The 12,261-nt window shown below is 36.8% G+C and overlaps 2 protein-coding genes across 2 annotated transcripts; both read right to left on the bottom strand.

Moving 5' to 3' along the window:
* Nucleotides 1–454: 454 nt before the first annotated feature.
* Nucleotides 455–3,133, bottom strand: LOC132304731 (receptor-like protein EIX2). The gene is made up of 4 exons (XM_059802455.1): nucleotides 2,482–3,133; nucleotides 2,095–2,335; nucleotides 1,130–1,922; nucleotides 455–811 (listed from the first exon to the last, which is right to left on the bottom strand). The coding sequence occupies exons 1-4, from the start codon at nucleotides 3,131–3,133 to the stop codon at nucleotides 455–457; spliced, it is 2,043 nt and encodes a 680-aa protein (XP_059658438.1).
* Nucleotides 3,134–4,056: 923 nt separating this feature from the next.
* Nucleotides 4,057–6,753, bottom strand: LOC132302750 (probable UDP-arabinopyranose mutase 2). Its single transcript, XM_059799684.1, has 4 exons — nucleotides 6,351–6,753; nucleotides 5,062–5,312; nucleotides 4,783–4,951; nucleotides 4,057–4,594 (listed from the first exon to the last, which is right to left on the bottom strand). Exons 1-4 carry the CDS (start codon nucleotides 6,672–6,674, stop codon nucleotides 4,289–4,291), a joined length of 1,050 nt encoding a protein of 349 aa, XP_059655667.1. The 5' UTR covers nucleotides 6,675–6,753; the 3' UTR covers nucleotides 4,057–4,288.
* Between the last annotated feature and the right edge of the window lie 5,508 nt (nucleotides 6,754–12,261).

Genomic DNA, 12,261 nt, shown 5'->3' on the forward strand with positions numbered 1-12,261 from the left:
ACTACTTCATTGGGTAGCTTCATTTCACAGTAAGATTGTGAACATTAAAACTGACATAAAGAAGAAATAATTAAATTAATTGTTATTACCACATTTTGCTAAGAATGAATGGTAATTGGTTATGTATTCTCGATGCTCTGATTGTAATTGAGAAAACCATGCATAGGCCAAGCACTATGGTTAAGAATACTGCTATAATAAATTTCCATTTCGAAATTGCAATAAGAGAATATCTCAAAAGTTTCATATAGACAAAAACCAAAGAAACAAAATCAAGTACCCAAATTAGTCATTCATAGGAGCTTAAATATATAGTGCATTGGCTATAGTTTAAACTAGATATGTGCTTGTATTCATGTGATACATATATACATATATGCGTATGGGTGTGTGTCTGTATATGTGTTTGGAGAGAGATAGAGAGAGACTAACCATTTTAGAGAGGAAATTATCCTCACATTTCATCTTTGTGGAACTTTCTCTGCACCCAAGCTGCCTTCACTGCAACTGCCGCCAGTAGGTTTTTGCTAAGTATTCTCCACAAATTGAAACCACGCATACCTCCAAGGCCTTTTGAAATGCAAAATGCCACAAATACCCAAGAAGCCAACCAAGAAACCAGGTCCAATGCCAGCATAGAATGCCAGACGTTCTTCCGACTCAGGAGCATGTTGATCATGATGATGACCATAAGACGAAGTATCACCAGGGCAGCTCTTGAAGATTTGTGGTCCACAAAGTTGATTGTTGCCCATATAGATGGATGATGGACCATTGAGTGTTTGGAGTTGATTTCATGTTGGTATTGGACCTGACAAGTTGTTGAATGATGGTTTCAAGTAACTTAAGAAGTTCAAAGTTGAGGGATTGAACCAGAAAGTTTGTTTCTTGACAAATCAAGTGATTCCAAAGCTTTCACATTTCCAATCTTCTTCGAGATCCTTCCATTTAGATTATTTTTGGATGCGTTGAAACTCCGCAACCCAGTAAGATCCATCAACTCTTAGGAATCTCTCCAACTATCTGATTGTTTGAAACATCTATAGATGTGAGAAATGGGAGTGTGCTAGTGTATTCAAGTTCAACTCCTTTAATGTAATTTAAAATGCTCTCTGTGTATTGTGGATACCACTTCTTTATATGTTCCGCATTGAGATTCGCAACCATGGCAGTGAAGTTGGTGAAGCAGGGAGGAATACTTCCAGTTATGCGACAGGTCCAACACTTGAAGAGCAGAGAGTTGGCAGAGCTGTGGAGAAATATAACCATAGAACTTATTCGATTGAAGAATGAGAAATCGTAGGCTAGACATTTCTCCAATCCATGAAGAGATAATATCAGTTAATTCATTATCACCAAGATCGAGAATGCTCAGAGATGTCAAATTCTGCAAAAACGAAGGGATCTTCCCGTGAATCATGTTGTGGCTCAAATGTAAAGAATAAAGATTTTGTAGAGAACCCAAAGAACTTGGAATATGACCATGAAGATTGTTATTTGTCAGATCAACGACTCCCAGTAGATCCAAGTCCCCCATGCACCAAGGGAGTGCTCCTGATAATTTATTTGTTGAGAGATCAAGTATTTGCAAAGCCATCATCTTGCATATATACTTTGGAATATCACCGGTCAAACTATTATTTGAGATAAAAAGAACTCTGAAATTCATATAAATATTATCATCACCGAGAGGAAAATGTCCTGAAAGTAAGTTGTCAGACAAATCAAATTCCGTGACATCTGACAGAAATGGTGTTAAGGGGCCCTCAAACTTGTTGGAATTCAAATATAGATACCACTCAAGGGTAGCATTAGATTCTTGAAACTTGGGCAGCTTTCCACAAATCTGGTTGTGAGATATATCTAAGCCATTGTTACGAGAATACAAATCCTCAAACCAGTCAGGGATGGTATCTGAGATGCTTGCATTGGAAATTACCAAATCTTCAACATGTTTTTGTGTTTGAAGCCATGGAGGAAATTGGGGTCCCAATTTGCAGGAAGACATGAATAAATTGGAGTTGAAAAAGAGGAACCCATTGGATGCTCACATTCATAATGAACAAGTTTGAGGACATGCCCAACCATACTAACCTTGTGAGTTTGGCAAAGTGAAGTTCAGATATGACACCATCCAAAGAATTGTTACAGACATCTAACCACAGTAGCCTTGAAAGTTGTCCAAGACTCGAAGGAATGCTCCCATTCAACTGATTGTTAGAGACATCTAACCCCTCTAGCCTTGAAAGTTGTCCAAGACTCGAAGGAATGCTCCCATTCAACTGATTATCAGATGCATATAGCCAACTTAATGATGAGAATCTTCCAAGTGATGCTGGGATTGGACCACTAAATAAATTCTCAAAGATATATAACTCCTCTAGCATCTTAAACTCTCCCAATTGATTTGGCAGAAAACCACTAAACTGCGAGAGAAGTCAAGTTCCCAAGGCAAGGAAGAATTGGACCTCCGTAACTTACAACAGAGAGTCCCAAATGAACAAGGCTGCTCATTTTTACACAACCAACTAGGCATAATTGGGGAGCATCTACTGTTACCAAGATCAAGAAAAATGAGAGATGACAGCCTTCCAAGAGTATCAGGAATTGGACCTTGTAAATAGTTGAAGCCAAGATTGAGATGTTGCAAGTTGGAGAGGTTTCCAAAATGAGGGGGAATTTCCCTCTCAAAACCCGAATTGGAGAGGTCAAGATATCTCAGGTTCTTAAGGGAGCCTAGGAATTCTGGAATTTGGGTTCCTGAAAAGTTACTATTGCTCAAGTCGATGTAATGCAAATGCCTCAGATTGAGAATAGAAGGACTTATCTCACCTTGCAAGCTGCCTCTATCATAACCGGGTAGATCAAACATCACGACTCTGCGTGTCCTCTTGCTGCAACCCACTCCCGTCCACGTACAACAGTATTCTCCAACCCACGATGACAAACGATTTGAATGATCAATGAGAGATTCCCTCAACTTGAGAAGAGCTTTAAGTTCACCCTCTGTGCAGCTTACATTTGATTGATGATCATCTCTATTGATTTGCAACCCAACACCAACTCCGAGCCCTACGAAAACAAGAGCAAATATGAACAATATCACGACAACACTTCTAACTTGTGTTTCCATTGCTTCTTGCAAGCTAGCACAGAAATGCAGTTTCACACAGTGATTGTTAACTTAATTAAAAGTGCCTAGAGAGCGGTTCGCATCAATTTGTCATTGTGATTCTTCATTTGTGGACACGGCATTGACTTGTGAAGTCGTGCATCAGCTGGTCACGGAATCATTGGAACATGTGATGGACTTGTGAACATGTGGGAACTATCTACAGGAACCAAGCTTGGCAATCTGCATTATTTCAAAGGTATGCCCCAAGTCATGACAACTAGTGTTTCTCGTGAAATCTGACATTACTGAATGTTTACGCAAATCATGTATTCTTATTTCTTTTCAATTCTTTTTTAGCTGGAAAAATATGGTTTTCCTTTCGTTTCCACGAGAATTCAAATTAGTTATTCTATTCAACATTGAACATGGATTCCACACATTTCTTTTCCAAGATTTAATTTACTATCTGAATAGATGGAGCAACGCTATATATATAAATACCTCTTTAGACTTTAAGGCTTAACATAAATTTTGAATTTGTATACTGAAATCGGAAAAATCCTGATTCTCTCTGTTCTTCTGATACCAGATGCTGGTGTCTCATGTATTGCAACTAAGGCTGCATTCGGTTACATCGAATTGAAGTTTTGGAATTGAAAAAAAAAAAAATTTAGTTCAATTTTGCAAAGTTAATTCAATTCCATGCAGCCGAAAATAGCCTAAAAGTATTTATATTTCTAATAGATAGATCCCATTCGAGTGATTCTAGATCAATCAACCACCTGCATTCTGATGCACAAGGCAAAAACTAGTTCCAAAACATTACTTCAATGTAATGAGATAATCATCAACACATACATTAGGAACTAAAGAAGAGATTTCAAACTTACTTCAATGTAATGAGAGAGAGAGAGAGAGAGAGAGAGAGAGATGCACAGATATAAGAGTGGAAAAGATTGCATTCGCTGATACGCATAACGAGTATGCTCTCAAATTCCTCCAAATCTTTCCTTTCTCTAGTAAAACATTAATAAATCCTCGGGGTGATAAATTAAGACTATAACATTTGAAAATTGCTGATTTGAAATGTTAAAACATCATAAAATGGAAGGAAAGTAATTGCTAGGCAAGAGTCTACTATTGCAATGCCGCTAGATTGCCATGCAGAGTTTTTCAACCAGAAGGATTGAGCTCATCCCACGCTTCGATCCAAGTGACCATGGCATCTGCTAACTTCACGAAGTAGGGATCGACCTTGGCAAGTTTAGCCCTGACTTGGTTAGAGAGTTCAAGGTAGCATTTTTGAACCGTAGTGCATTCCTTGGAAAGAGTTGCCGATTGAAAGAATGGGATCAGCTCTTCTTGCCAGTAGATACCTTTGTACTCCTTTTTGAGGTTAACAAAAGGGTTGCTGGCTTTGCTGTGCCATATGTAGGGCAGACCAGTCTTGATTCCCAATCCCAAATGGTCACATATCACCTACAAGTTCACGAACACACGTTTGTTAGATTCCTAACAAGACATTATTAATCATTAAAAAGAGAAAACATTTACACTTATTGAGTAGGTGTCTAGTTGTTCCAGAGAAATGATAATAGCTCCTTTTCGTTTTCTGTAACATATAAACAACACACTATAAATAAAATGCAACAAATTGCAAAAACTACCTTGGTGCACCAGCCAGCCCACATGTCATCGTAGCGTCCAATTGGCTGACCATCACCCATGAGTCCAAAGTACATTGCAGGTCCGATCAGTTCGCGATTGAATGCCAAATTCATACCACACATGGGGAACAGGGTACCCTTAGGTATTGTCATAACTGCATCTACATATCTGAAAAAAAATGAAAAAATGAAAAAATTAATAATAAGATGTAAGGTTATTGGCAATCATGTCAAATAAAGTCGACATTCCTTTATTTTCCAGATAAAAGATATATGTACCTCGTGTTTCTCTCACGAGGCTTAACAAGCTGGGTTGGAGCATCATAATCAGGGATGTTGAGCCACAGGCCATGAGAAACAGCTGTGGGTGCACCCTCACGGAGACTGAAAGGGTATCCACGGACAAAGTCAGCACCATCTCTGTATGGATCATAAAGAGTGTTGAAGAAAAATGGAGCAGATGGACTTAAGAGGTTCTTTATGTGCTGCTCAAGTGCATTGATCTCTTTGCCAGATGGGTCTTTAGCAACCTGTGCATCACCAACACAGAAGAAACAGAAAAGTTGAAGCTTCCTGAATTTAAATAATAAGGACCACAGGTTAGCTACCAAATAAAGGGTTAGCCTAGTGCACGAGGCTCCCTCCATTGTAGGGTTTGGAGAGGGTCAAACATATACAAGCTTACCTCCTCTTACAGAGGGTGTTTCTGGTTTTAAAACCGCCTCCAGGTCACAATGGAGCAACCCATACCATTGCGCCAAGGACACACTCAAAAGATTCACATTATGAACTAAATTTCAAAATTCCAAACTTTGCCACAGTAATCAACAAATTCACATTACCCAACAAGAAATTCAAAATTTAAAATTCCCATGACTTATAATAAGCTTCCCACCACCCAGCAACAAATATCCCATAAAAAAATCTGAAACTTTCCTTTACCCATAAAAACAAACTTCAAAATCTGAAATTCCCATTACCCAGCAACAGATTCAAATGAAAATTCAAACTTTCGGCCTATCCCCTAAAAACATCCATGAATGAAAATCCCCCAAAAAAGATACTTGCAATGCCCATCTACAAATTCGAATCAAAATCCAATCTTCCACTATCTAAACCCCATCAAAACCCCAAATCTCACCACCAATTCAGAAACCAACCAAAACCCAAAACAAAGTAAGATCCAAAGCCCCCAGCATTGGAAACAAAAACGGTACCCACAAAATCAATTCAACAAAAGAAACAAAGCAAAAAAGAGGTACTTACAAAGCAACCAAACTTCCACAAATCTAAACCCCATCAAAACCCCAAAATTTCACCACCAATTGAGAGACCAACCAAAATCCAAACCAAAGTAAGATCCAAAGCCCCCCAAAACAAAAAAGGGTAAATACACAAAATCAATTCAACAAAAGAAACTAAGCAAAAAGAGGTACTTTACAAAGCAACCAAACTTCCACTATCTAAACCCATCAAAACCCAGAACAAAGCAAGATCCAAAGCCCTCCAATACTGGAAACAAAAAGGGAATTTCAACAAAAGAAACAGAGGCAAAAAGAGGTCCTTACAAAGCAATCGTCGTCGATGGTAAAGATATACTTCTTCTTGGACACCATGTAACCGAAGCATCGACAAGCAGAGTCCTTGAATGAAATGCAAGAGGACTTGGGACCCAGAATCCGGTTGATGTCATTCCGATTGTAGAGCTCGTAATCGAATCCCTCGGGGACCTTGATGACCTTCGTTGGATCGCCGTCTTGGACGATGATCAGATGGTATTGTTCGAAGAATGGCCTCCACATCTCCAAGAAATCGAGGTTTCTTATGGTGGGAATGACGATGTCGAGCTCATCCTTCAACACCGGCGTCGGTGTCACCGAACCTCCTGCCATTTTTTTTTTTTTTTTGAGAGAGGAAGAACCAAATTGGACTTTCAAGGATTTACAACAGGTCAATGAGCACAGCTACGAATAGTTGGGGACTTTGTCTTTTATAATGACATGTTAACGCTTTGTTTGGAACCACGCATCCTTTCGAAATTTGGATTTCAACTTAGAAAGAATTGAAATTCAAATTCATTTGTGTTGGACTACATCAGTGTGGTGAGTTGACAAGTTTTTTATTTTTATTATTATTATTATTTTATATATATATATAGAAAAAAATATTAATATAGAAAAAAGAGAGAAAATAACAAAATTTATTATTATAACATCCAAACTGGACTAAAAATTATATAACTTAATAATTTTAATTCAATTTTGCCACTATATATCTTCAATCTCTTTTACGAGAATAAGAACCACCTTCTATTTAGTCGTTCAATAATTAAAATTAAAAATTACAATTTTTTACCATAAATGAATGGCTTCTTTCTCATCAATTAGAACCCTAATTACATAATTCACTTAATTTTTTTTATAATTGCATGTATTCTGATTTGATATTTTATGATTAAAGTTAAATTTGAAAGAGATACACAATAAATATAAAGTAATCGGGAAAAAAATATATATATAGAGTGCATAAGAGAATAAATATATATATATAATATTAATAGATATGATCCGATCTGATCCGATCCGATCAATGGTCACCCAAATCTGGATATGTGGTTGACTTCATTTTGAATATTTGTTTCATTCTATGTAGTTTTGATTATATAATCGTACATAAATTAAAAGGTGGTATAAAGAAAAAGAGGAAGATAGATGAATTGCCTAAGACAAATTGAAACATAATATTTATGTAGTGAGTCCAAATAGTTGAGAGAAATGTTTAGTTGTCGTAACTAGAAAGTATTAGATTTTTCTCAGAAGTCTAGATATATAATATTAGTGTATATGATCCGATTCGATCGATGGTCACCAAGTCTAGATATGTGGTTGCCTTCATTTTGAATATTTGTTTCACTCTATGTAGTTTTAATTATATAGTCATGAATAAATTAAAAGGTGGTATAAAGAAAAAGAGGAAGACAGATGAATTGCCTAAGCCAAATTGAAACACAATATTTACGTAGTGAGTCCAAATAGTTAGGAGAAAAGTTTAGTTGTTGTAATTAGAAAGTATGGATTTTTCTCAGAAGTGAACAGCTGACACCTCATTAGAAAGGTAGTACAAAAGGTTACAGCTCTATATTCGGACTCTTGAACATGGCTATAATGCGTGAATAATACTTGAACTCCACATGATGTCAATACAAATACACACACTTGTGTATATGTATAAATTAAAAATGGTGGAGTGAACTTTGAAGTTGACTCTCTGACAAAATGAGTACAGAATGTGCATTACATTAGAAGAAATTTGTTAATGAGAACGTGGGTTTGACAGCCAATTGTTGCTCACAATCGCACCATTTTGGCACTTCAATTTTCATGTTCGCTGCGAAGTGCGAAGCTTCATGTCTAATTGTCTCCCAATTCCTTTACAACTCGAAAACGTTACCCATCACATGCAAATGCTGTCTTTGCCAACTTCTCAATCTTTTTCTTAATATCACCGCCCTCCTACTTTACATATACATTTATACATACGTACGTGTATAATGTTATATATAATTTTTATATCTATATACAGGCCGGACTCAGAAACTCAAAGAAGGGAAGCAATACTGACTTTTTTTTTTTTTAATAATTTCATGGGAGACAAATGTGATATTTCATTGGTATGTGAAGGTTAATGGTAATTTTCTTTTTTGAATGGTTACGAATTATGGGCCTAGCAGCACTGGTCCAATATCAGAATCTGCATATGGCATTCAAGTAGTTCTGGACACCTGAACTGGGCCCAACCAAGATTGAGTTGATTGTCGAAGTGAAATGGGTTGGGGTAGACAATATCAGGGGTCCAGGACGTGTGACATCAGTAGTAGGCCCAAAATCGAGCTCAATGGATCATTATATTACTCGGGTATTATTCAGTGGACTAGTCGGTAGAGTGTCCAATTCTCTGAGTAAATTTACCCGTGTCCCACCCCTCCTAGTTTGGCATAAAAAAAAAAAAAAAAATCATTATATCACTCAAGATTTGAGTTTGTAGAAGTGCCGGACATTTACAAATAAATAAATAAATAAATATATATATATATATATATATATATATTGGGGTAAATTATACCATCATTTCTTAAAATTTCAACAAATTGTATACAAATAAATTGTTCAAAGTTTATTATTTTGACCCCCCGCTAAGATTTGGTGGCTTATTAACTCCCCTAACATATATATATATATATATATATATATATATATATATATATATTGATAGATTTATTTACCAAATTTTATGAAATAATAATTTTCTCATTTTCTTGTACTCCATAAAATGTAATATAAATATAGTATTATAATATAAGAGCTTGACTCAATGTCACTAAAGCTGGTTTGGAGAGGTAAAAATAATAAGGGTTTAATTCATTTACACCCCCTGTGGTTTGTCGATACTTCAAGAAGAGCCCCCATATTTGAAAAAAATTCAATTAGACCCCCTATCAGACATTGTCGGCTGACAAAGCCAAATAAATGAGTGGCATGACTAATTTGCCCTTTTTGTTGTTATCCCATATAAGCTTAACCAAACACCAAACTCCCACCAAAGTTACCTTATCTCTTGAATCAAACATTCAATCAAATTGTTCTTTTCCCTAATTTTAATATCATATGAGAGTGTATCCAGTTGCTTAGTCATCATATCACCACAACGTTGTGTCTCGCTATGCGTTGCACCCACCATCGTGCTTCAGTTCCGTTCCTTACTTGCCACTGCCGGATTTTAATATCATATGAGAGTGTATCCAGTTGCTTAGTCATCATATCACCACAACGTTGTGTCTCGCTATGCGTTGCACCCACCATCGTGCTTCAGTTCCGTTCCTTACTTGCCACTGCCGGATTTTTTGTTGACCACCGTTTAGTACTTGCAGTTATGTCCTCGCTTTTCGTCGGTGTCCACCATGTTCCTGCCGGTAATTAATACAGCCACACCGATAATATGTTCTCACATTCCAAGTGTTGTTCTCTGATTTGTCCACCCCACTGCCAAGAACAACGCCTCATAATATTTATTTTCTCTTTTGGCTGAGAACACAGTGCTTTACCATACCAGATAGAGAATTGTGCAGAGAAAGGGAGATAGAAAAATAGGGAGAGTAGAGGGGTGGAAGAATTAAGAGCGAAATCTTCTTGAACGAACTCACAATCGTTGAATTAGTCTTCGCCACCAACTCCTCCTTCGTCGCCGAAATCGTGCTCCCCTACGAAACATCACATCTAGACCTGCCAATGGATTTAGATTCTAATCCAAATCCGATCCGATTATCCGGATATGGATTGAACAAAAAATCCGGTAACCCGTTTATGATCTGAATCCGATTACCCGTTAACTTAACAAATCGGATATGAATTTTACCGATTCGATCCAATAATAATCTGTTTTTATATATAATATTAATATATTTATATATGTATTAATTATATACCATTGGATTATTTATTATTGATTATGTACCGTTAGATCAATAGGTTACATAATCATATAATGTAGTAGGCAACATATTAGCACCTTTCAAATAATGTCTCAGACCTATTACTCCCTTAGTACATTACCCATAGTTTGATTATACAGCCAATAGATCTGGAGACTTCTTTCAAGAATCAAGAATGAAGCGAAGCGAAGAGAAAAAAAAGAGTGAAGCGAAGAGAGCAAGAGATTCAGCGAAGCGACGATAGAGGGAGATCGAGTAACCAAGTGACTAAGTGAGTAGAAAGAGATATATGCTCGATCGAACCCTCTGATATCATATTTCTCTTTTATTTTCTTTTTCCCTTTTTTTTTTCTTTCTTTATTTTTTTTTCTCTTTTTTCTCTTTCTCTATCGAACCCCCCTGGTATCATATTTCTCTTGTATTTTTTTTTTTTTTTTTTTTTTCTCTTTTTTCTTGTATTTTCTTTTTCTCGATTGAACCCTCTGGTATCATATTTCTTTTGTATTTTCTTTTTCTCTTATTTTTTTTTAATTTTTTTTATTTTTATTTTTTTCTTGTATTTTCTTTTTCTCGATCGAACCCCCTGGTATCATATTTCTCTTGTATTTTTGTATCATAATCGGATTGGGCATTTGATAATTAAACAAATTGGATACGTATTGACTCAGTAAAAATTCGTCTGATTATCAGACCGGATCGGATCACTCATTATGCTTATCTGATTCGGATCAGATTGACTATGATCCGGTCCGAATCCGATCTGTTGACAGGTCTAATCACATCAGCGTCTTCGCACTCACCTCGAATGACGCTCCAATCATACTCGTTGCCTGAGATTCTGGTGGAGAAATCTTAATTTTATTGCCGGAGACCCACGTTTCACAACGTATCAAAGTGGGAAATTTGGAGATCGAAATCAGCAATCAAAGTGATCAATGGAAGAACTAGGATGGGAAATTGATCATCACACTGTGTATTCTTTCTATATAAAAAAATACAAAGAAAAAGAGACTTTTTGATGTGTTTGTTGATTCGTCATTTCCATTGAGAGATTGTACGAAGCTACTGTTGGAACACATAAGGCACATTTTGGTGACATCCTCCCCCTGCCGGGGGTTTCGTTCGGAGCCAGTTAGACACCTAGTCGACCTTCTCATGCTCGGCAGTAGAGCCATCAGCGCCTCTAGCGAGAGAAGTTATAACGAGCTAATAGAACCGCACTCGTGCCCACAGAGGATCTGATCTGATCCCCCCATCTAAACCGGAGCCATTGAGAATCTTTTGTTTCAAGCACTAAAAGGGGTAGAGCATGGGGATTGGGCGCCGTCATCGATGAAGAAGGTGGATGTATAGCAATAGCGGTTGTGTGCGTATATATAAATTATATATATATATAGTATAACCCTGTTTGGTTACAAGCATAGTGCAATTCCAAATTATGTGCAATTTTATATCCAAATTAAATGTGAAATATACAATTTAGCCAAACATGATCATTGGAGGGTAATTTGGGCATTATTATTTATCTTTTTTATGATGTCAGCAAAAAGTGTCTCTAACTAATTTTGACCATTGACCGAGGATTTTTTTGAAAATTTGACAAACCACATGGGGTCTAACCGAATTAAATCCAAATAATAAATGAAAGGGCTCGTGTAATTTAGGATACATATAATCCAGTGGTTTTTAAAAAATTCCGGTATAATTTACCACAGCCGCCGGTATCCGCAAAACTGCAGTAAAAAACTAGGTTTATAAACGCCGGACAAAACTAAACTTTTGGCGCCCTTTTTGGGTATGTTTCTTCCACCAGTTACTTTCATTCGCATATACACATATGCGACAGAACTCTATAGGCTGTGCTCCACAGAACCCTCCCTCTTCGATCAGTTCTTCGCTCATTCGCATGAGTTGTTGGCTCAATCAGGTTCTTTCACTCACACTTTCTCTCTCAATATATGAAATCACTCAAAAACCATTTATGTCTTTTG

The sequence above is a fragment of the Cornus florida genome, unplaced genomic scaffold (genome assembly GCF_030987335.1).
Source record: "Cornus florida cultivar Cherokee Brave unplaced genomic scaffold, ASM3098733v1 CherokeeBrave_3.0.0_Hap2_Chr04, whole genome shotgun sequence".
NCBI lineage: Eukaryota > Viridiplantae > Streptophyta > Magnoliopsida > Cornales > Cornaceae > Cornus > Cornus florida.